The sequence below is a fragment of the Citrus sinensis genome, chromosome 3, assembly GCF_022201045.2.
Source record: "Citrus sinensis cultivar Valencia sweet orange chromosome 3, DVS_A1.0, whole genome shotgun sequence".
Lineage (NCBI taxonomy): Eukaryota > Viridiplantae > Streptophyta > Magnoliopsida > Sapindales > Rutaceae > Citrus > Citrus sinensis.
This window is the reverse complement of record NC_068558.1, coordinates 1,964,941-1,987,839: the sequence shown is the minus strand read 5'-3', so window position 1 is coordinate 1,987,839 and position 22,899 is coordinate 1,964,941. Positions and strand designations below refer to the sequence as shown.

The following is a 22,899-nucleotide window of genomic DNA, read 5'->3' as shown; positions in this document are numbered from 1 at the left end:
TGTGAAACGTGATGTAAGAAGATTGTAAAAGGAGTTTTTTTTTTTTTTTTTTTTTTGCCATCTACTGTAAAAGAATTTTTTAAGTGAGAAAATTGTTAAAAATTAATGATTATAATAAAAAAAAATAGTTAAATCAGAGAGGAAGAGTATTTTTCATACCAAAAAGAGTATAATTGTAAAAAGGATTTTAAAAAGATAATGAAGGGTGTTAGAAGTCCATCTCCTTACCAAGGGTTCAAGTCACGCCACGGGGACCCAGTTCTGAACTGTGACGATTCCTCCTGGATCGATTTCGAGGCATCTAATATTGCAGTCAGAGCTTCTGGAAGGACTGAAGCTGACCAAAATTTAAACGGGCCACGACAAAAAGTCCAAACGTTGTCGCTTTGCAAGGGCACGGCATGTGCGACGATGCGAGCATAGAAAATGGGTAGTAAATCCCAAATCCAATACGCACCCGCTCTATAAATTTTATAAATTTAACAAAAAATATTTTTTTCAATTAAAAATGAAGACATAAGCATAGATTAGTAGATTGGGTATAAATCTTTTGTTAAAAGAATAAAATATTTAAATATTAGATTGAATTTTTGAAAAAATTAATTAATTTATCTCTATTATTTAACTAATTTCATTTAAAGACAGATTTCATGAGGAATTTAAATAGATCCAAAATGCCTATTCCAGAATTGGGTAATTTTTAAAAAACTCCCCTGAGGTTCAAGACTGTTGCAAGTAGATGGCCAAAATCATTTTATTTATAAAAGACCCCTTACGTTTTTGTTCTGTTTGGTTGCCGTTTGGCTAATTAAGGGCGTTATTGACATTTTGTAATGTTATCAGAGACTTGTTTTTTTATTGCCTTTAGCACAGTGACTTGTTATAACTAGCGAGGTCAGGAATGACTTTGTAACCAAACACCTATTGCTCACTCATTAGCATAGAAAGTGATAAAAAATGAACAGGCTATAAGTGATTCCTGAATGTGGAACATCAATGTTGAACCTGAGGGCGAGGCAGAAAAATGCGAGCTCTTGTACCGTATCAATTACCAATCATTGTACATTCATAAGAAACATGCAGCATACTTCGAATTAGCAACTGATAATTGTTCAAGTTTGCATAACAAGAAAAAGAAAAAGAAAAATTGTATTGAAACTAATGATACTGAATCTCTCATCTACTTTTACATTGCAAGATCAGTCCCAACTTTCAATACCTTGCAGATGAGCGCAGCAGTTGGACAAAGATCATGTACCCATCTCTCTTTCTATAACTGTTTTGTTGATTCAGCAACCTCAGTTATTTTGAATTCTCTCGGGCACTGAGATTCTTTTGTCTTCAGGCATTTTACAGAATCCTTTCCTCAAGAATTAAAGATGAACTAGTAAATGAGTTTGCACAGTCTTTTGCGAAGCATTTCTCCCTCTCTGTAACGAAATACAGGGAACCAACATACCACGCGTGAACAGACACATACATCTTGGCAACTTTTTAAAACAACAATGGGGATTCATAAACATTTTGAAATTCTTATAGGCTGGGATTCTTATAGCATAGTGACTTGCATTTCCATACCAATAGCACCGCACCAGAAACAATAGACAGAGTAAGCACGGCCAAACATATTATTTTTCATTTGAACAGTGAGAACAAAATCATCGGAAAAGGCAGAGACATGAAATGTGGAGCCGGCAATCTCGAGTTGAGCTCCTGTTCAGCCTTTCGTTTAGTTTCCATGTTGCGGCTGATCTCCACAGCACCAAACGCTGTCTCGTAGAACTGAACAGAGCCAGTAGCCTTCGATGCTTCCACAAGCAACTGTGGCTTCATCCCCATGAAGTTGGTCGAGGTAGCAGGAGCAACTATTTTCACTAGTGTAGTTCAGAACACCAGCCATTGAGAGAGTTTGGGGGTCTAGACAAAGGGAAAGAACTTAAACTTAGGAGAGAGAATAAATAAAACGAGATCAAAAAGGAACTTGACCCATTCAAAATGACAAGTCACTGTGTTAAAGGCAATAAAACGAGAAGTCTCTGATAACATTGCAAAATGTCAATAACGCCCCTAACTAGCCAAACGGCAACCAAACGGAACAAAAACGTAGGGAGTCTTTTACAAATAAAACGATTTTAGCTATCTACTTGCAACAGCCTCGAACCTCAGGGAGCTTTTTAAAAATTACCCTTCCAGAATTATTGGCGTAAAGGCCCACGAGCCCACAGTCCAATTAGTCCGTCCAATCAAATACGGCATGTCAACAATCAATAATAAAAGAATAATGAGGAAGGGAAAAAAAAAAAAAAAAAAAAGCTGTGTATTTTTGTATAACTGGATAAGTTCTGAGCTGACGATTGAAACCGAGTGTCGCAAACGCTCACCAGCAAGCAGAAGCAGGCACTGAGAGTGGTTGGGCTAAAGAAAGGAAAATGAAGCTGAAAGTATATGCCGATCGGATGTCACAGCCATCTCGCGCTGTCATAATCTTTTGCAAGTAATCCCATATCCATCTACGCTGTACGAATTTCAGTTTTCTTTTGAGAAAATTTTAATATCATGTCTCCTATGTTCAGGGTAAATGGATTAGACTTTGAGGAGATTGAAGTTAGGTTAGCAAAGCGTGAACAATACTCTCCTGAATTCAAAGGTACAATTTACTGCTTTGTGAATAATCATAGCCTTTTGAGACGTGCTGTGCAGGTGCCTGTTATTTCATTTTAGATTCTGATATGGATCATGATTATATTCGTTGAATTTTATCCATCGATAGATTACTCGTACCCATGGATCTTGTTATTTTTAATGTGTTAAATCGAAGTTCTGCGTTTGATGTTAACAAAATGGAGCTGGTCAGGTCAGCTGAATGCATGTTGAATTTAAACTAGACAAATAATCGTATTATATAAAATGAGAAATTTGTAATTGTGGGTAGATTAACGGCTACTGTGTCATGTTATTAGCTGTTGAACTGAAAGCATGAAAGCTTTGATGAGTCATAAATCTAAAAGTTTGGAATCATTTTTTTTTCATATCTTCTTTTTAAAGGTAGAGGGTGGATAAAGCTTGAATTAATTTTTTAACCCCCATCTCCCCAAGATTCGAACTTAGGTGGCCAGCCAAATAAATTTGCTTGAAAATCACTAGGTCAATTTTAGTTTAAGTGATTAGAATCATGGGTTTTTGGATTACTGAAAATTTTGGGGAATAAAAATTGAACTATGCTGGTCTGCTTTTAGGTGGATACAAAGAGAGAAGTTCAGTTTATAATTTTTTATGCTGTTTTGACAGAAATAAACCCTATGGCAAAAGTGCCTGCTATTATTGATGGGAGATTGAAGCTGTTTGAGAGGTAATATGTTTAATGGAGTTTTGAATCTCTAGGTTAAGTTCTTACTATAAGCAGTTATAGCTGATGTCTTGCAATTTGAAGTGCTTGGTAATATATTTTTCGCCTCTGTAAGGTCTGGTTTATACTTTAGCCTGTTTAAAAGGGCTCTCTGGTCGGCAACCCCACTTCCTCTCCCTCCCCCACCACACACCCCACGCCCTTCTTTCTTTGCCACCACTTTCTTTAAAGATCGAATATGTTGTAATCAAAGTTTTATGATTTCTTGGCTAATGTAGTTATATATTTCTTTGCAGTCATGCAATTCTTATCTATCTTGCTTGTGCATTTCCTGGAGTAGCAGATCATTGGTAAGTAATTACTTCTCAGTTTTAGTTATATTTCTCCTGTATTCCATTTTACATTAGCTCCATAAGCAAGGGGTATGAATATGGAGTTGGTCCTTGCATAGTATCTGAAAATCTAAAGCAAAACAGATTTCTCTGGCCATTTTACTGATATATTTTCAATTTTAGACCGGGGAATGGCTATTGGCTTGGTACATGGATGCTTCACTATAGGGCAGAAATGAAGACAATTAGAAAACATCAATCGAGAGCCATATTTGCTATCAGTTTTTCTGTTTTTATGTATCTATTAACATGGTGCATGACCAAACTAAACATGTTTCTTTTAACTTAACGCATAGGTTTCAATGTTGCCTATATGTTCCGTATTTTCATTTAAAACATATTTTAATGTTATCAAAATGATCTGCTACCTGGTTCCAATTTACATGTTCAGCTTCCTAGTTCTAACTTCTAACAACTGCTTCATATTTTAAGGTATCCCAATGACCTTTCGAAGAGAGCCAGGATTCACTCAGTGTTGGATTGGCATCACTCTAATTTACGCTTTGGTGCAGGTACTTTGCAACCAACTTGCAAATATATATATTTCAACTTAGATTAGTGTTTTAGTTTATATGAATTATACCCTTTTAATAATTTTTTATAAAATAAGCATTTCGGAAAACTTACTATGGGATTTTGTCTTTCACACACTATTTACACTTGCGGATTCAAGATCATCAAATATTTCGAACTAAGACATCATGATGGTGCCCAAAATGGAAGATTTAGTGTACAAGAAAAATATATTCATGGATCGTATAGGTAGAGATATCTGATGAGCATGAAATTTGCTTTGCATAACTTGATATGCATTTGATTCAACAACTGCTGCTATTATAGTTGGATTGATTAAATGACACAGTCACCCAATGCAGAGTGGATTTTTGGGTAGCACCCGTCAGATTTTATCTTTGAGCATACTTGTCTTCTTTAGCTTTAGTCATTGCTATTAGGACTGAACATGCCATTTTGTTTGTGCATATGTTCCAGTTATATCAATGACCTTTTTCAAGTTTTCATGTCCTGATGTTGTACAACATGATCTTTGTCTGTTCAGCCAAATTTGTTTTAAATAAAAAACTAGCACCTGCACTTGGCCTTCCGCTGAATCCAGAAGCAGCTGCTGAAGCTGAGAAAATTTTGTCCTCATCTCTCTCAAAAATAGAGTCCTTTTGGCTCAAGGGGAGTGGACGGTTCTTGGTGGGTAGCAATCAACCATCGATAGCAGACATAAGCCTAGTGTGTGAAATAATGGAGCTGGAGGTATGGATTGACTGAATGCTTACTATGTTGTCATCACAGCTTAAAGAACACTATAAATATGTTTAGAATTCTGTTTACTTCTTCTCTTAATATGGTTTGGGTCCTGTCTATACCGAATGAGATCTTGTAATAAAATGTATTTTTTGGATTTAGCTTTTGGACGAGGAAGACCGAACTCGATTGCTAGGCCCACACAAGAAAGTGCAAGAGTGGATTGAGAGCACGAGAAGAGCAACGAGGCCGCACTTTGATGAAGTGCATAAAGTCCTCTTCAAAGTCAAAGAGAATCTGCAAAAGCGGCAATTATTGGGAACCGGGGCTAGCAGCGGAACTGCGACTAGCCATAAAACTAGCCTGCATTCAAAAATCTGAGAAAATATTTGCAGAACATTTCTTTTCTTCGAAGAAGCTTGGCTTAAGGCTACAGCGTTGTAGTTGTAGAGATTGAATAATGATGATACTTGAAGCTGGCACAGATATGTTTAAATATAATGGAGCCTTCTTAAAAAGTTCAGATTGTACGGGGATTCTCGTACCAACGAATTGTTAAAAGGGAATGCAATAATAATAATAATAATAATAATATGGGATCCTACCTAAACCAAAAGGGAATTACTAGTAACAATTCGCTAATACAAATCACAATTCACAAGCGGCCTTCGATTATTAGTTATATATTGGTTTCTGAAGTTGGTAAATATATCAAGAAATAAATTTGACATTACATATTTACATTGCAGCATGGTCATCAGCTCAGACTTCCACCTCCTAACGATAACTCGTTGTCGTTCACGGGAAAGTTTGGTGACGGTCGCATTTTGAAAATGAATTTATTTTTTTGTTTGAATTATCGTCTTACATCTTTCCTATGGGCTATGAGAGGATTCGGATTCCGGAGAGATGAGATAAGAGACTTAAGAGTGGTCACCATTTTTATTTATCATTTCACTGAGAGAAGCAATGCGACGGATTTACAGTCATATGGTGTGGACCCACAAGTGAGCTGCGAAGCCTCCTCGCGGTCGCGGTCACCTTAATATTGCGGACAGGGCTACTGCAGTTAAATTAGAGTCTAGAAGACGGACGGGGCAAAGGCGACATGTCCAAATGTTGTCGCTTTGCAAGGGACGTCCAATTAATCGTTCCAAATCAAATCCAATCCAACGACATGGCACGACGATGTTTGTATAATGGAGGGAAGAAAATCATACAAAATATTTGTACTAGCGCAGACAGTGAAATTGTAACTGCACGCGTCTCCGTGTCAGTGGCTCCGCTGTTGAAGAAATAATATGATAATTATAAAATAATCATCCCGGTTTGCCCCGATAAGCATGAGTCGAGGATTGAAACCAACAGAACACAATTTCATAACATCGCCAGTAGTTAGTGTCAGCGAGCGAAAGAAAGCAAAATGAAGCTGAAAGTATACGCGGATCGACTGTCACAGCCATCTCGGGCTGTTATTATCTTCTGCAAGTAGTCCTATATTCACTGCCATTTGATAAACTTCTAAGTTCTTTTTTACTGTTCTTTTAAGATATGCTAATATCATCTCACTTATTTGTATTCAGGGTCAATGGAATAGATTTTGAAGAGATTGAAGTCAAGTTAGCCAACCGTGAGCAACACTCTCCCGAGTTCAAAGGTAAAACTTTCTGGTCTGGTCTTTTAATGATCATTCATTTGACCAGCCTTGTTGTATCAAATATCAATTTAAATTCTGATACAGATCAAGATCATGATTATTTGTTGAATATTTTAATGGGTTAATTTGAATTATTATTATTATTAATTTTTTTTTTTTTTGGCTGATGAAAATTGAAACCCATGGTAAATTTGTACTGAAGGAGACAATCGTATTAGAAAAATATGAGAATTGTGGGCATACTGACGGTTACTGTATTGTGTGTTTAGCTGTTGAATTGAGAACATGATATATACCAACTCAACTAGTGTAGGAACACTGGTGACTGATACATCTATAAGATTTTGGAATTGCTTATTTTATTGACTAAAATCAAGGGTATAAAAGCTTACAAAGTTTCTAGGCCTTTGGAAGTGATGGGGGTTTCGGATTACTTTAACTTTTGGGTGATAAAAACTGAATTGCCAGTGCTGTGTTTTCACAGAGATAGCAATAGCACATTGGAAAGAAAAAAAAAAAATTCAGTTTGTAACCTTTGCTTTGTTGCTGTTTTGACAGACATAAACCCTATGGCGAAAGTACCAGCTATTGTTGATGGCAGATTGAAGCTGTTTGAGAGGTAATATGTTTAATAGCGTTTCAAATCTCTAGGTTAAGGTCTTACTTTTGATGAATTCTAAGAAATTAGAGCTTATGTTATGCATTTCTTCGCCAAAAGCCAACCCAAAAAAGAAAAAAAGAAAAAAGAGAGAGTGAGAGATGATGTTATGCAATTTGAGATTTTTTTTTTTTTTTGGTGTCTTTCAGAAATCTTGTTAATACTTTAGTCTATTCAAAGGACTCTTGTGTGCCCCTTTTTTGATGGTGGAATAGGTCATAACCAAAATTTTATGTTACACTGACTGATGTATCTATTTATTTCTTTGCAGTCATGCCATTCTTACTTATCTCTCCTGTGCATTTCCTGGAGTGGCAGATCATTGGTAAGTACTTGCTCACCAGTTTGAGGTAAACAACTAAATATCTCAGTTTCATTCCTTGCTTGAGTTTCTTAAACACGAGGTATGATGTGGAGTTGGTCATGGTAAGGTATTAGAAATTTGTCCGGGCAAAGAATAAACAATACTTTTACTGACCACTTTACTGGTATAATTTCAATGTTAGATTAAGACATGACTTCCTGCATGGATGCTTAACTTTAAGGTAGAGATGATGGCGATGGGCAATACCAACAGCATCCCATGTTTGTTACCTGCTTTGCTGTTAACTTGATGCATAACCACACTAAATATATGTCTTTTAACTTGATGCATACTGCATGAACTTACATTGTTAACTTTACGTTTTGTGTTCTCATTGTGAAAAATACTAATAATATCAAAATTATCTATTGTATTCCATCTTCAGTTCCATTTTATATGTTCCACCACCTATTTCCAACAATTGTTTCATGTTTTAAGGTATCCCAATGATCTTTTGAAGAGAGCCAAGATTCATTCAGTCCTGGATTGGCATCATTCTAATTTACGTTTGGGTACAGGTACCTTGTAAGCTGTAACCATCATGCAAAAAATATATTTCTTCTTACAATGATGTTTTTCTTTTATATGAACTACATCCTTTAATATATTTTTTATAAAATAAGCATTTTTTAAAAACCCACCATTGGATTTTGTCTTTCTTACACTATTTAAACTTGCCAAATTTCAAGTTCATCAAACATTTACAACTATGACATCAAGATGGTGCCCAACATGGAAGCTCTTAATACAAGAAAATATGTTCATGGATCAAATAGGCAGTAGATATATGATAAGCATGAAATGCAAAGAGCATTTCAGATACTTGATAGGGATTGATTCAACAGTGGATGCCGCTATCACAGTCTTCATTAATGACCAATGATGTCCTGAAGAGTGTACTTTTTCAAGTTTTCCATTTTCTAATGATTTTTATTATGTGTTTTTCTGTTCAGTCAAATATGTTTTTAATCATAAACTAGCACCTGTGGTTGGCCTTCCACTGAATCCAGAAGCAGCTGCCAAAGGTAAGAAAATTTTGTCCTCCTCTCTCTCAAAGATCGAGTCTTTTTGGCTCAAGGGGAGTGGACGGTTCTTGGTGGGTAGCAATCAACCATCCATAGCAGATCTCAGCCTAGTGTGTGAAACAATGCAGCTGGAGGTATGGATTGACTGAATGCTTATTATGTTATGAACACGGCTTAAAGACAAACATTTTCAAAATTCTATTTACTTGAAGTCTTTAACATATGGTATGGGTTATATGAGATCTTGCAATGGAATGTATTTTTTTGGATTTAGCTTTTGGATGAGGAAGATCGAATTGGATTAATGGGCCCACACAAGAAAGTGCAACAGTGGATTGAGAGCACAAAAAATGCAACGAGACCACACTTTGATGAGGTGCACGAAGTCCTCTTCAAAGTCAAAGAGAATCTGCAAAAGCAGCAATCATTGGGAGCTAGCAGCGGATCTTCATCTAGCTCTAACACAACATTGCATTAAAAAATGTGAGAAATTCTTCAGCGAAGAATGTTGAATGATTTGCAAACCCTTTCTTTTCTTTGAAGAAGCTTGGTTTAAAGCTAGTTTTGTAGAGGCTGCCTAAACTGGATTGAAGAATGAGACTGAGCCTGGCACACGTACCATATTTATTGTGTTCTTTTGGGTTTTGGGGTATGAAATCTCAATGGTAGACATTGTAGATTCTGACGACCGGAAAGCCGCACTATGACACTAATAATAGAGCGATCGATGAACAGGTTAATGTATGTATGTATATATATGTATACCACAAAATTAATTGAACGAAATCCCTTCCTTTGTTTATTTTGACGAATACATAACTCCTAAATGGATCTTCATAGCACTAAAACAATCCGACATTTGCATATCATCAAAGAACTGATTGTATGCACATCAACAATCAGTGTAGCCAATATCGTCTTTATTCTCAAGATTACTTATTCTAGGATAAATTCTCTCCTGGACGTATCTGTACAGAACACTAAATCCAGAGCCATCATCACTCGGTCAAAATCTCATGGATCTCAAGGTTGTTCAGCCTTTTAGGCTTCTTGTAATTCTTCAACAATAGAGAACTGCAAACCACACTAACTGAAGAGGTTGCCATTGCAGCTCCAGCGATCCATGGTGGTAAGCGGAATCTAGTAGTCGGGAAAAAGGCTCCTGCAGCAATTGGTATGCCAAGAAGGTTATAACCCAAAGCCCAAATGTAGTTGATGCGAATACGCGAAAAGGTTTTCCTCGACAAGTCAATGGCAGTAATCACGTCCTCCAAGTTACTCTTCATTAGGACAATATCAGCCGCCTCTATGGCAATGTCTGTGCCAGCACCAATTGCCATTCCGACATCTGCTGCTACAAGTGCTGGTGAGTCATTGATGCCATCTCCCACCATTGCCACGGTATATCCTGAAGCCTGTCAACAGGATAATGATTCTTCAATGTAATGGAACAAACATAAAACGTACATAAATGAAACGGAGTAATTTGCATTATACCTGTAACTCCTCCACTTTCTCCGCTTTCTGTTCAGGTTTGGCTTCAGCTATAACAGTTTCAATTCCAACTTCGCTTGCAATAGATTTGGCAGTTCCCCAATTGTCACCTGTCACCAAGATGCTCCTTATTTGCATTGACTTTAGAATGGAAATGACCTCATGAGCACCTGGTTTCAATGGATCAGATATGGATAAAACTCCAGTCAATTCCCCGTCTACAGATACTAGGATCTCAGTTTGAGCCATTCCTTCAGTTTCGGTTAGCATTTCTTCAGTATCATGTGGTATGTCAATGTTATTATCCAACATCAAGCTCTTATTTCCGATCATTATCTCCTTGTTTCGCACGATGGCTTTCACTCCATGGCCAGTAATGGAGACAAAATCTTGAGCTTCTGGCCACATAGGATTCTCTTCATCTTCTCTAAACTTATTAGCATATTCAATGATAGCCTTGGCTAATGGATGCTCACTGTGAGCCTAGAAGATGAATTGCAACAAATGGTATCAATAGTCAATTCATTATAAGCAATAATGACTATGACCAGCTCTCTTAAAAGAACAATATCTCCAACAGACCAAAAAAACCGAAAAAAAAAAATACCTCAGTTGCGGCAACAAGTTCATAGAAGTCTCTTAGTACCATATTTTTCAAAAGTTTTGTATTAACAACGACCGGCTTTCCAATTGTCATAGTTCCGGTTTTGTCAAACACAATGCAATTCACCTACATTATTTTTAACAGAGCAGTTGGTTATCAATTCAAGTCTTTGTGAAAAAATAAATAAATAAGAATAAACTAGTATTAAACAGCAACATTAAGGGCATTGCTAACCTTATGGGTACTTTCAAGTGCTTGTCCCCCTTTAATCAGTACTCCCTGAGATGCACCAACTCCAGTACCAACCATTACAGCAGTCGGAGTTGCTAGGCCCAGAGCACATGGACACGCTATGACCATGACAGAGATTCCAAACTGTAGTGCAAGCTCAAAGCTATCCATTGAAGATGGTATCCAGGATTCTGGGTAGCTATGGAAATTTCCAGCCAAATACCAAGCAAGCCATGTTGAAAATGACAAGATGATGACCTCAGAAAGAACAGAGATATTTATTAATAAAAAACTGGAAATTTACTTTAGATTCCTCAAAGTATTCATAGAAAATTGCAGAACCTAGAACAATTATGTTGTAAAATTACCAGAGGCACAAAGTATTTGGAAGCGCGATCAGCGAACTTTTGAACTGGAGCCTTAGCCATCTGAGCTGATTCGACAAGTCGAACAATTTGAGCAAGAGCACTCTCTGATCCAACCCTTGTTGCCTTAATATGTAACACCCCATTCTCATTCAAAGTGCCACCGGTCACTGTATCACCCTCCCTCTTGGCCACTGGCCACGCTTCTCCGGTTATCATACTCTCATTCACATAGCTTTTTCCCCACAAAACATAACCATCTGAAGCTACTTTTGCACCAGGAATAATTTTAATTACATCATTCCTTTGTATCAATCGACTATCAATTTCTTCTTCGCTTATCACATTGCCTTCCTCATCCATAGTCAGCAGTGTCGCTGCTTCGGGTGCCAAGTCCAAAAGCTTGGCAATAGCCTCAGATGTCTTTCCCTTGGCCAGAACTTCTAGGTATTTTCCAAGCAGAATAAAGGATATAAGCATTGAACTAGTCTCGAAAAAATCTTTACCTATAAAATATGGAGAAAGAGCTGCTCTCAACACTGAGTAAACCGAATAAAAGTAAGCTGCATTAGTTCCCAGGGCAATCAAAACATCCATATTAGGAGAACCAATGCGCAAAGCTTTGTAAGAACCGGTGTAGAATCTTCTGCCTACAATGAACTGCACAGGAGTTGATAGCACCCACCTTATAATCTCTCCAATGGTAAGCATATTAACTATTTTGGTATCCAGTACATTCTTGATTCCTGGGATATACATGAAGACCATGGAGGTTAAAAAAACAGGAATTGTAAAAGCCAAACTCCATAGAAATGATCTGTAGTATTTCTTAATCTCTGCCTGTTTCTGCGCTTCTCTTCCTTCACCTTCAGGAAATATTCTGGCCTTAAAATGCCCAGAAGCAGTTGATTCTATCATTTTTATAAAGTTTCTGGGTCCTGTCATGGCTGGCTTGTAAGAAATGGAAATTTTATGTATGCTAGGATCCAAGTCAATGTCAAGAACGCCGGGGAGCGCTTGAAGAGAACTTTCAATCATTGTCACTGAATGATCAGTATATAGGCCATCAAGGTGAAGATGGATCTTGCTTACGATGTCTTCTCCTGTGCTGATTGGTATGGCTTCAAATCCAGTATCTTCAATAGCTTTCAAAAGCTGATTGCAGCTCAGAATTCTCGGATCGTAGTGAACTTCTGCTTCTTCAGTAGCTAAGGTGACATGGGCATTCTGTACACCCTGAATTGCTTGAAAAGTTTTTTCAACAGTCGAGGAGCATGAAGTGCATGTTAGTTTCTTAATGCGTATTCGACATACTTGAGTAGATTTCTCAATTGTTTCCCCAGGGACGAGCGTTGCTTTAAATCCAACACCCTCAATTGCCTCAAGAATTGTCTCCTCCTTGACGATATTAAAAAAAAAACTTACACATTAATTGAATATGATATGGTAACGTTTTCTTGTTTCGCTAGAAAAAGTATATTTGTGGAGTAAATTACGTTAGTATCAGTCAGTATGGATTGTAAAAATGAGTGAGTTTTTTCAGTCAAACAAGGGCTAAAGCGTCCGAGGTTTAGGGCTCATATCAAGAATAAACCTGAGGTCCTTACTTCAATCTTATGCAGTCCCAGCCAAATTCATTCGAACCGTGGCTGCACTTATTATCTCGGATAAGGAGTAAAAATAATAATAATAATAATAATAAAGAACGAACCACTCTTGAAGTGAGTACTGAGTATGGTTTAGAATTATTATTATACGGTATGTAATTATATGATGAATGCGATAGCAAACGTATAGCAGCTGCCAAATGACCTCACAAACTGCAATCCTAAATTAGAAGCAAGAAATGGACAAAATGAAAGCAAAAACGCAAATCTCAAAGCCAGAAAATACGACAGTGATGGGATGGAGTTGGAGAGGAACTAAACGCCCTGAAAAAATAAGAAGTTTGTCCTATATATATATATGTATTCAACTAATAAGAGTAATTCGGAAGCAAAGATTAAGAAATTCAGGAGCAGCTGTCAGCAGAGCTAACAAAACAAGCTACATGTAAAAGAGAGATGCAAATGCAAAAAAGAAAAAGATCATTAAAAGTAACATTAGTTATGTTAACTATAATTATAAATTACTTACGTTAACGAAAAAGGGGTAGAACAAGACTTGAGCCCTGTTATTCAAGACATCAACGACGGCGTCGTGTATTCCAGGAAGGCGTTTGATGGCTTTCTCGATGGACACTGCACAGGCCGAGCAAGTCATTCCCTTCACCGATAATAATATTGCTCTGCTGCAGGACTTTACCGGACCCGACACAACTTTCGGGTACTTGAGTGTCGATGTCAACAAGTCCCTATAACTACTACTCTCGTTTCGTATACAAGCCAATGCCAGCAACTTGCTGGTCGCCATTAATCGGAACCGATCGATCAAACCGCACCTATTAATATTACATGATATATCACTTGTAACTTGCTTAATTTCTTTCTTTTCTTTTCTTCTCCTTGCATATATAACAAAGACGTATCGTTTGCTGTCTGCTTTTAAAATTATAAAAAGTTTATTAATATTGGGAGAGACTGTGTGTTTTGTGACATGTAGCGCTGTAACACACTAACACAAGCAAATTCTTAAACTAAAATAAATAACTCAATCTCGCCAAACAGTACGTGGAGAGTCTGATTGTACTTTAATTTTTGTGGAATTAATAAACTTCTCTAGGTTCGATCGATCCACCACCATACTCTTCTTTTAAGTATAAATGTAATTAAGGTACAGACTGAAACTTTAAATTTTAATATACTAAGTTTACTAAACGCTCGCTGTTTATGCTGAAAGAAAAAGCTAGCATATTGCTTCTAAACTTTATTATATCATCTCCACCAAACCCGAGACAAAATATATTTATAATATGCATGAGTGATGATGGCTCCATTTTAAAAAATATAAACGACCTTCTTTTAAGTTTATGATTGAATTTTACATATATAATACGAAAATACTTGGTGTAGAGAAGTATGAAGGAAAGACGAGAGAAATAATAAAGAAAATAGTAGAGAGAGAATGAGTGGGTAGAGAGAGAGAAAAAAAAATTTTCTCGTCTTTCTCTCGTGCTTATCTCTCTCTAGCACTACTCTATTTAATATCTTAATTATTCTCTTATCTTTTCCACTATATAATACACATCATTAGGGATCCACTTCCTCGTACCCCATTCATAATACTCTACTCATATCCTCTTACCTTTCCGTCCTCTTTAAAATTATTTGAGGGGACAAGAGGGGATTATCGAGAATACTCAATCTCCGAATAATTGAAATTTTATTTTATAAACTTAATTTAATTATATTATTTTGTAAAAGTATAAAATCGTACTATCAACACAAAAGCATAAAAATAAATTAAAGAAATTAAAATTATTTCCATCAAACTAAGTTCATACCATCAAAATTACAATACAATCTATGAAATTAAACAAAAGTAGAATTTCAATGTTAAACAAATCCATAAAAGTCACACTGTATAAAGTATCAGCAAAGTTATCTTCGACAATCTTTAAGTGTTTATATTAGATGTTATTATTATTGTTGTTATTTACACTGTTACAAATTAAATTTTAAATGTATTTATAAAATTTTAGCAGAAATATAAATAAAATAATAGAAATATAAATTTCCTCCATAAATAAGATATTGGATATTAAATAATTTTCGTCCTTTCTCTAAATAAGAAATTAAATATAAAATTGTTCATATACCCTCTTCAAATGAGAAAAATATCTCAAAGCCTCCATCTCCATGGGAATTTTTGTCATCTCTACCCATCATCCTCCAAATGCAACCATGCCATTTTGCTTTGTGACGCCAACCCTTAGAAATAAAAAAACTCACCTTACCGATAAAGATTAGGTTGGCATTGATTTTATCACTTTTCTACCAATGTTTACGACTTTATCTAAATAGCATCTATTTAAAATAAAAATGACACTTTACATAAAAGGAAAAATATGAATTTAACTGAACTGAGATATATTTAGAAATTATGAACCCTTAAATATTTTTTAATCCTCATATATGATATAATTAATTTATAGATAAAATCAAAATAATTTTGAAATAATAAAGAAGTAAATTACTTAATAATAATAATAATAATTCTATTCAGAAAAATATTTTTATAATTTAATTAAATTCATTCTAAATAAATTCTAAATAACAGTAAAATTAAATTAAGATTTTATTTTAATCTTATATTTTTTTATTTGATAAAAAATAATATAAAAATAAAAAATAAAATTTCTTGAGGGCATTGCAAGCTCCACTCATAAATTGATGATGGGATAAATTCGAAAATGAAAATTTGTTAGGCACTGAGGCTTAACAAGAAAGCCATTGGGTCACTTAGCCTTTAGCCGAGTGGCTGGGCTGCTGCCCTCACCAATTATAACTTATAATTGATTGAAAGTCGATTTTTTTTCTTATTAATATGAGTGGAGTAGACATTCCTCAAATATTAGAAAGGATAAAAAATATGGACACTGCTTTGTAGGAATATATAAAAATCAATCCTAATAATAATCTCATGTAAATATGAGTGATAGTTTAATTATAAATATCAATAATAGTATCATATATAAGTGATAGTTTAATTATAAATATCAATAATAGTATCATATAATATGAGTTATAATCTTGATTGTCGTAGTTCGTTTAAAAAAAAAAGTCATTATTTTTAATCTTATGGGGCTGGGTAGCGGGGTCCATCGTATCATTGGTTTACGAATACCCTTTTCTTTCCTTTGTAAATTAGAATTTGGCGTAGGGCACAAGGAATGAAAGCTCATGATGATTCGACGACGGAGTGTTGATTTGAAAGTCCAACATGATCGCCAATTTTGATGCGTCATGATAGTTCAACCTTTTTTACTATCTCTCATTCTCTCTTTCATCTTTTTTTTTTCCCCACAATAATGTTATATTCCTAGTATGCTATGCTGTAGATTCGGTTTGATGTTAAAGTTAGACAGCTGTAATTTAAAATTATAATATTAAAATATTTAATAAATATTTGTTATTATAATTTAAAAATTAAATTGGTTTCATAACTTTAAAATTAATCAATTACTCTTTTTTTTGGCAATATTCCCCATATTTTTTTTTTACAAGTGTGGGGGAATAAAAGCATTAAAATGAAGAGAATTTATTGCTATTGTAACTTTTAACTGCAACTGAATTTGCCCCACAACTTACTTTATATATTTAATCCTTATCCTTCTTTTTTTTTTTTTGAAAAGAATCCTTATCCTTCTTAAAATTGAAATCTACCATATCAAGCCTGTTTCGTCTTCGGAAATTGGGCCGAAGCAGCCAACAGTCTTGCAATGAGAAAGAGAGAATCAAAAGAGAGGATCAAAAGAGACGATTACGAAAGAAACTACAACTTGAGTATACCAACCACAAATTCATTTAGCATTAAACAGTCCTACGCAAACAAACCGAATGACTGTACATAAACTGCCACTCTAGCCAAGATCGTCATTACAAACAAGATGGCTAACTTATTTCAAGGGTGTTTCTCACCTTAACATATATGTACATTACAGGGCACTAAATCAAGAACCATCATCATCAATCACTCTATCATAATTCCACGAATCTCAAGATTATTCAGCTTCTTAGGCCTCTTGTAATATTTCAGCAACAGAGAGCAGCAAACAACACTTACTGAAGAGGCTGCCATTGCAGCTCCAGCAATCCATGGAGGTAAACGGAATCCGGTAGTCGGGAAAAGGGCTCCCGCAGCAATTGGTATGCCTAAAAGGTTATAACCCAGAGCCCAAATGTAGTTCAGACGAATACGCGAAAAAGTTTTCCTCGACAAGTCTATAGCAGTTATGACATCCTCCAAATTACTCTTCATCAGGACAATATCAGCTGCCTCTATTGCAATGTCCGTGCCTGCACCAATTGCCATTCCAACATCTGCTGCTACAAGTGCTGGCGAGTCATTGATGCCATCTCCCACCATTGCCACGGTATATCCTGAAGCCTGTCAACAAGATAATGAATCTTGTATGTAATCGATACGTACAAGTGCGAAACATGCATATATGAGATGCAGATAATTTGCATTGTACCTGTAATTCCTTCACTTTCTCTGCTTTCTGTTCAGGTTTGGCTTCAGCTATAACATCTTCAATTCCAACTTCATGGGCAATGGATTTGGCAGTTCCCCAGTTGTCGCCTGTCACCACGATGCTTCTCACTTGCATCGACTTTAGAATGGAAATGACTTCATGAGCACCCGGTTTCAGTGGATCGGATATGGCTAAAACTCCAGTCAATTCTCCATCAATAGATACTAAGATCCCGGTTTGAGCCATTCCCTCTGTTTCTGCTAGCATTTCTTCAGCATCAGGTGGTATGTCAATGTTATTATCCAACATCAAGCTCTTGTTTCCCACCATTATTTCCTTGTTATGCACCGTGGCTTTAACTCCATGGCCAGTGATGGAGATAAAATCATGTGCTTCTGGCCAGAGAGGATTGTCTTCATCTTCTCTAAACTTCTTAGCATATTCAACAATAGCCTTCCCCAATGGGTGCTCACTGTTAGCCTGGTAGATAGACAGCAACAGATATTATCATTGGTTATATTATAAGCAACTACAACCTTGACGGACTCTCTTAAAGGGTAAGATTTCCACGGAAAATAAAGCATACCTCAGTTGCAGCAATAAGTTCATAGAAGTCTCTCAGCACCATATTTTTCAAAAGCTTTGTGTTGACAACTACCGGCTTTCCAACTGTCAGAGTTCCAGTTTTGTCAAACACAATGCAATTCACCTACAAGATTGTCGCACACAACCATAAGAAACCGATTCCAGTCATTGTACGTGTAGCATGTAGCAAAGAGCAACATGACAGCATATGCTAACCTTATGTGCACTTTCCAAGGCCTGACCCCCTTTAATCAGTACTCCTTGAGATGCCCCAACTCCAGTTCCAACCATTACGGCAGTTGGAGTCGCTAGGCCTAGCGCACATGGACACGCTATGACCATAACGGAGATTCCAAACTGTAGTGCAAGCTGAAAGCTATCCATCGAAGATGGTATCCAGGATTCCGGGTAGCCATGGAACTTTCCAGCTAAAAACCAAGCAAGCCATGTCGAAAATGACAGGATGATGACCTAAAAGAAAAGGGGAAAAAAAAGAACTGTTTTATTAACAAGAAAGCATACATTTTCATAAGACTCTACTTAAAAGTATCTATAGAACAAATGCAGAACATAATGAATCATATTCTACAGTTACCAGAGGCACAAAGTATTTTGAAATACGATCAGCGAACTTCTGAACTGGAGCCTTAGCCATCTGAGCTGATTCCACTAGTCGAACAATTTGAGCAAGAGCACTCTCTGATCCAACCCTTGTTGCCTTAATATGTAGCACCCCATTCTCATTCACAGTGCCACCAATTACTGTATCACCCTTCCTCTTAGCCACTGGCCTTGCCTCTCCAGTTATCATACTCTCATTTACATGGCTCTGTCCCCACAAAACGTAACCATCTGAAGCTACTTTTGCACCAGGAATAATTTTAATTACATCATTCCTCTGTATCAACCTACTATCTATTTCTTCTTCGCTTATCACATTGCCTTCCTCGTCTAAAGTCAGCAAAGTTGCTGTTTCAGGTGCTAAGTCCATGAGCTTCGCAATTGCCTCAGATGTCTTTCCCTTGGCGAGAACCTCCAGATATTTTCCAAGCAGAATAAAGGATATAAGCATTGAACTAGTCTCAAAAAAATCTGTACCTTCAAAGTGCGGAGAAGTAGCAGCTCTTAATACAGAGTACACTGAATAGAAGTAAGCTGTATTAGTTCCCAGGGCAATCAAAACATCCATATTCGCAGAACCATGGCGCAATGCTTTGTAAGAACCGGTGTAGAATCTTCTGCCTATAATGAATTGCACAGGAGTTGATAGCACCCACCTTATAATCTCTCCAATGGTAAGCATATTGACTATTTTGGTATCCAGGCCATGCTTGATTCCTGGGATATACATGAAGACCATGGAGGTTAAAAAAACAGGAATTGTAAAAACCAAACTCCAAAGGAAGGATCTATAATATTGCTTAATTTCTTCCTGTTTCAGATTTTCTCTTCCCCCTCCACCTTCAGGAAAGATCCTGGCCTTAAAACGGCCGGAACCAGTTGATTCTATGACTTTCATAAAGTTTCTGGGTCCTGTCATATCTGGCTTGTAAGAAATGGCAATCTTATGTACTCCAGAATCCACTCCAATGCCGTGAACTCCAGGAAGTGCCTGGAGTGAATTTTCAATCATTCTCATGGAATGATCAGTCCTTATGCCATCAACCTGAAGATGAATTTTACTCATATCTTCTCCTGTGCTGATTAGTGTGGCTTCAAATCCAGTATCCTCAATAGCTGCCAAAATCTGATTGTAGTTTAGAATTTTCGGATCATAGTGTACTTCTGCTGCTTCAGTAGCTAAGGCCACTCGGACATTTTGGACACCAGGAATTGCTTGCAAAGCTTTCTCAACAGTTGTGGAGCAAGTAGTGCATGTCATTCCATTGATTCCAATACGACATAGTTGAGTTGATTTATCAGATGTTTCATCTTGGATTAATGTTGCTTGAAATCCAACATCCTCAATGGTCTCACGAATTGTCTCCTCCTGTGAAGAGAACGTAAAGATGCAACTAACCACACGTTATTGATGTCAATGGCAAATTACAAGTTCAATATTCAGGGGGTAGCAAGCATATATAGCCCGAGGCCCATAGTCAATGATGATTTAACATCTACAAGCCCAAATCCACCCATTGACTATTGTATAAAATATATTATATGTATGTCATGATCAAGGGCACAGATGGTGATATTCTGATAATGATGATGGCAGACATATCGTATCTCTCAATTGTCCGCAACTAACTGCGAAGGCAAAGTAAAGCACCAAATTGGACGAAAAGGAAGAAAAAGCAAGCTGGTGCTAAATCGCTAACCAGTGACTCAAAAGCAAAGGAATTCAGGACCAGTTCTGGAAAATTCATAAGAAATAGAATTTACAATGAGTCTATCTTTTTCATTAAAAGAAAAATCCGTATTACAGAAACAAATTACACCAAACAAGTTGTTTAAAACATTTGTTCATGGCACAAGCAGAAGAATACAAACCCAAAAAAAGAAGCAACTGCCAGCTTAGTAATCAAATAAAAGAATTCTGATACCTATCCGGGTTTAACAAGACGTTGAATCATTATACTGTATGTATATAGTTTGTAATTAATTATATAACAAATAAACAAAAGAAAATTGGAATTATATATTAAATATTAAACGCTTGCTACGCTGTATATTAATAAAAAATAAAAAGAGTAACGTAAGAACTTACGTTAACAAAGGACGGGTAGAACAAGACAAGAGCTCTATTATTCAAGACATCGACGACGGCGTCGTGTATTCCGGGAAGTCGTTTGATGGCTTTCTCGACGGATCCAGCGCAGGCGGAGCAGGTCATACCCATCACAGCATACACAGCCTTTGCCTTTGACATCGAGCTCTCCACGTTCGCTGTCTCTTCAGCCGACACGCCTTTCGGGTACTTTGGCATCGACGGGTAGTGTGGCCTCGGCGACAAGTTCCCATAACTCTCGTTTCTTATGCACGCTAGTGCCAACAACTTGGTCGCCATTAGTATATATTTTCAACCACCTTCCAACGTCGTCTGCAAAATATATATCCTATGGGGTTTAAATTTAATTGGTTTCTGCTTTTAAAGTTGCAAAATGTGAATGAGTGGCTTCATCTGTGGAACTAATTGGATGTATTTTGGTATTTGACATACAAAATATACATGCGCGCGCGCGCACACAAAAGAAAGAAGGCTAATGATCACTTTTTGTATTAAACAGCGTTAACAACTTCTCCCTCTACCTGTGCGTTTAAGATCAGCGCCTCTGTTCAAAAAAAAAAAGATCACCGCCACTATAACATATAGAACAAAATAAACGTAACTTATACAGATTGCGACACGTGTAAATATAATAATAATAATAATTTTATTGCTCCTATAAAGAAAGTCGAAGAATCTTACGGTCAAAAGTTATGGAAGAGTAATTATGTATGACCAGATAAAATGAATGTATATAATATCATTTTATAGTGATGGCATCTTACTTTTAATACACTAATAATGGCATCTTACTTTTAACACACTAATAGATTAAAAAATATAAATTTTAATATAAAAATCAATATTCTTTTTTATTTTCATAATATTCTTATTTTATTAAATCAAAAATGTCTTTATTAGATGATAATTATATATATACATACACACATATATATATATATAGAGGTGTTGTTAAGTTACATCATATGAACTTGCAACAAACTTAAAAGTAGTTACTTATGACCTACTATTTGTTTTACATGTTATTATTTTTTGTTTTGAGTAATTTTTTTTGTGTTTCTATAAGTTACATTATATGTAATTTAGCAGTTGTTTATATATAGTTGTCTTTTAATAAGGACATTTTTACTTTGATAAAGTGAGAGTGTTACTAAAATATTAAAAAAAAAACACACACACAGATCTTAATATATAATTACGACTAAGTTCATCATATCAAAAAAAATTTAATTTTTTTTAAAATAAAATAGAATTGACAGTCGATTTTTTTCTAAATTTCTTTTTTTTTTGGGTAGCATTAATAGCATCTATATATGTAAAGATGGTAAAAATATCTTTTTTGAAAAGAAGAAGCTTGGTGTTCAAACTCCCCTTAAATAGTTGAAGATTGAATTAGGTGATATACACACACATATAAGTACTATCTTGCGCTCAATCTCTATTGTAATTTTGTAATATCAAATAAAACGTAAGAAAGAAAGATTTTGCAGTCTGAAATGATGAGGAAGGCGAAAGCTTTAATTTTGAAGTGCTTGTTATGAGATAACCATATCCTTTGGAAAAGGATAAGTATTGCAATTCCCATATCCACGATAAGTGATCTAATTTGAAAATTTTTCATAAATTTTGATATTATTGGCGTTACAAAGTTTCAACCCTTTTATGGATTAATTTATCCTTTGAAAAATTAGATGCAGCTCACTCCATTTAATTTATCCTTTTAAAGCTAGATGCACCTTACCAATGGGTATTTGGTCTAGTGGGTGAGCCCTTGTATAGTTGTATTCACCATGTATGATAACAAAAATTTAAGTCTCCATAAAAGCATTATGAAACCTAAAAATCTGGGCACTCAATTTAACCTTTAAATCATTGTATTGGGTTGGGTTGATCAGGTTGATTAAAATTAAAAATTCAAACGTGGAAGTTAAAAAAAAAGTTATTCGATATTTAAAATCAAATTAAAATAGTAAAAAAAAATAATTCTCCATTATAACATTAAATATTGTTTGTTACACCCAACATCTATCAATAGACAATATTTTGTTATGTTTAAA

General features: G+C 35.8%; 4 protein-coding genes across 4 annotated transcripts; 2 read left to right on the top strand and 2 right to left on the bottom strand.

Moving 5' to 3' along the window:
• The first annotated feature begins 2,307 nt into the window (after nt 1-2,307).
• LOC102616012 (glutathione S-transferase T1-like) lies at nt 2,308-5,519 on the top strand. Its single transcript, XM_006476533.4, has 7 exons — nt 2,308-2,494; nt 2,574-2,647; nt 3,289-3,349; nt 3,643-3,696; nt 4,171-4,250; nt 4,796-5,001; nt 5,155-5,519. The coding sequence occupies exons 1-7, from the start codon at nt 2,430-2,432 to the stop codon at nt 5,371-5,373; spliced, it is 759 nt and encodes a 252-aa protein (XP_006476596.2). The 5' UTR covers nt 2,308-2,429; the 3' UTR covers nt 5,374-5,519.
• A 336-nt stretch (nt 5,520-5,855) lies between these two features.
• LOC102615141 (glutathione S-transferase T1-like) lies at nt 5,856-9,496 on the top strand. The gene is made up of 7 exons (XM_006476530.4): nt 5,856-6,480; nt 6,576-6,649; nt 7,208-7,268; nt 7,579-7,632; nt 8,110-8,189; nt 8,625-8,830; nt 8,971-9,496. The coding sequence occupies exons 1-7, from the start codon at nt 6,416-6,418 to the stop codon at nt 9,172-9,174; spliced, it is 744 nt and encodes a 247-aa protein (XP_006476593.1). The 5' UTR covers nt 5,856-6,415; the 3' UTR covers nt 9,175-9,496.
• A 198-nt stretch (nt 9,497-9,694) lies between these two features.
• LOC102622460 (probable copper-transporting ATPase HMA5) lies at nt 9,695-13,973 on the bottom strand. Its single transcript, XM_052436618.1, has 6 exons — nt 13,527-13,973; nt 11,394-12,788; nt 11,029-11,283; nt 10,798-10,920; nt 10,194-10,673; nt 9,695-10,111 (listed from the first exon to the last, which is right to left on the bottom strand). The coding sequence occupies exons 1-6, from the start codon at nt 13,800-13,802 to the stop codon at nt 9,695-9,697; spliced, it is 2,946 nt and encodes a 981-aa protein (XP_052292578.1). The 5' UTR covers nt 13,803-13,973.
• A 2,838-nt stretch (nt 13,974-16,811) lies between these two features.
• On the bottom strand, nt 16,812-21,367 carry LOC102615719 (probable copper-transporting ATPase HMA5). Its single transcript, XM_006476532.3, has 6 exons — nt 20,822-21,367; nt 18,707-20,101; nt 18,328-18,582; nt 18,113-18,235; nt 17,527-18,006; nt 16,812-17,438 (listed from the first exon to the last, which is right to left on the bottom strand). Exons 1-6 carry the CDS (start codon nt 21,119-21,121, stop codon nt 17,022-17,024), a joined length of 2,970 nt encoding a protein of 989 aa, XP_006476595.2. The 5' UTR covers nt 21,122-21,367; the 3' UTR covers nt 16,812-17,021.
• Between the last annotated feature and the right edge of the window lie 1,532 nt (nt 21,368-22,899).

Coding starts and splice junctions, on each gene's coding strand:
- LOC102616012 (XM_006476533.4), top strand. CDS start 2,430: ATGAAGCTGAAAGTATATGCCGATCGGATGTCACAGCCATCTCGCGCT. Junction 2,648..3,288: donor ATACTCTCCTGAATTCAAAG/GTACAATTTACT, acceptor CTGTTTTGACAG/AAATAAACCCTATGGCAAAA. Junction 3,697..4,170: donor CCTGGAGTAGCAGATCATTG/GTAAGTAATTAC, acceptor TCATATTTTAAG/GTATCCCAATGACCTTTCGA.
- LOC102615141 (XM_006476530.4), top strand. CDS start 6,416: ATGAAGCTGAAAGTATACGCGGATCGACTGTCACAGCCATCTCGGGCT. Junction 6,650..7,207: donor ACACTCTCCCGAGTTCAAAG/GTAAAACTTTCT, acceptor CTGTTTTGACAG/ACATAAACCCTATGGCGAAA. Junction 7,633..8,109: donor CCTGGAGTGGCAGATCATTG/GTAAGTACTTGC, acceptor TCATGTTTTAAG/GTATCCCAATGATCTTTTGA.
- LOC102622460 (XM_052436618.1), bottom strand. CDS start 13,802: ATGGCGACCAGCAAGTTGCTGGCATTGGCTTGTATACGAAACGAGAGT. Junction 11,284..11,393: donor CCAAATACTTTGTGCCTCTG/GTAATTTTACAA, acceptor GTTCTTTCTGAG/GTCATCATCTTGTCATTTTC. Junction 10,112..10,193: donor AGAAAGTGGAGGAGTTACAG/GTATAATGCAAA, acceptor TCCTGTTGACAG/GCTTCAGGATATACCGTGGC.
- LOC102615719 (XM_006476532.3), bottom strand. CDS start 21,121: ATGGCGACCAAGTTGTTGGCACTAGCGTGCATAAGAAACGAGAGTTAT. Junction 20,102..20,821: donor TCTACCCGTCCTTTGTTAAC/GTAAGTTCTTAC, acceptor TTCTCTTCACAG/GAGGAGACAATTCGTGAGAC. Junction 18,236..18,327: donor CCTTGGAAAGTGCACATAAG/GTTAGCATATGC, acceptor ACAATCTTGTAG/GTGAATTGCATTGTGTTTGA.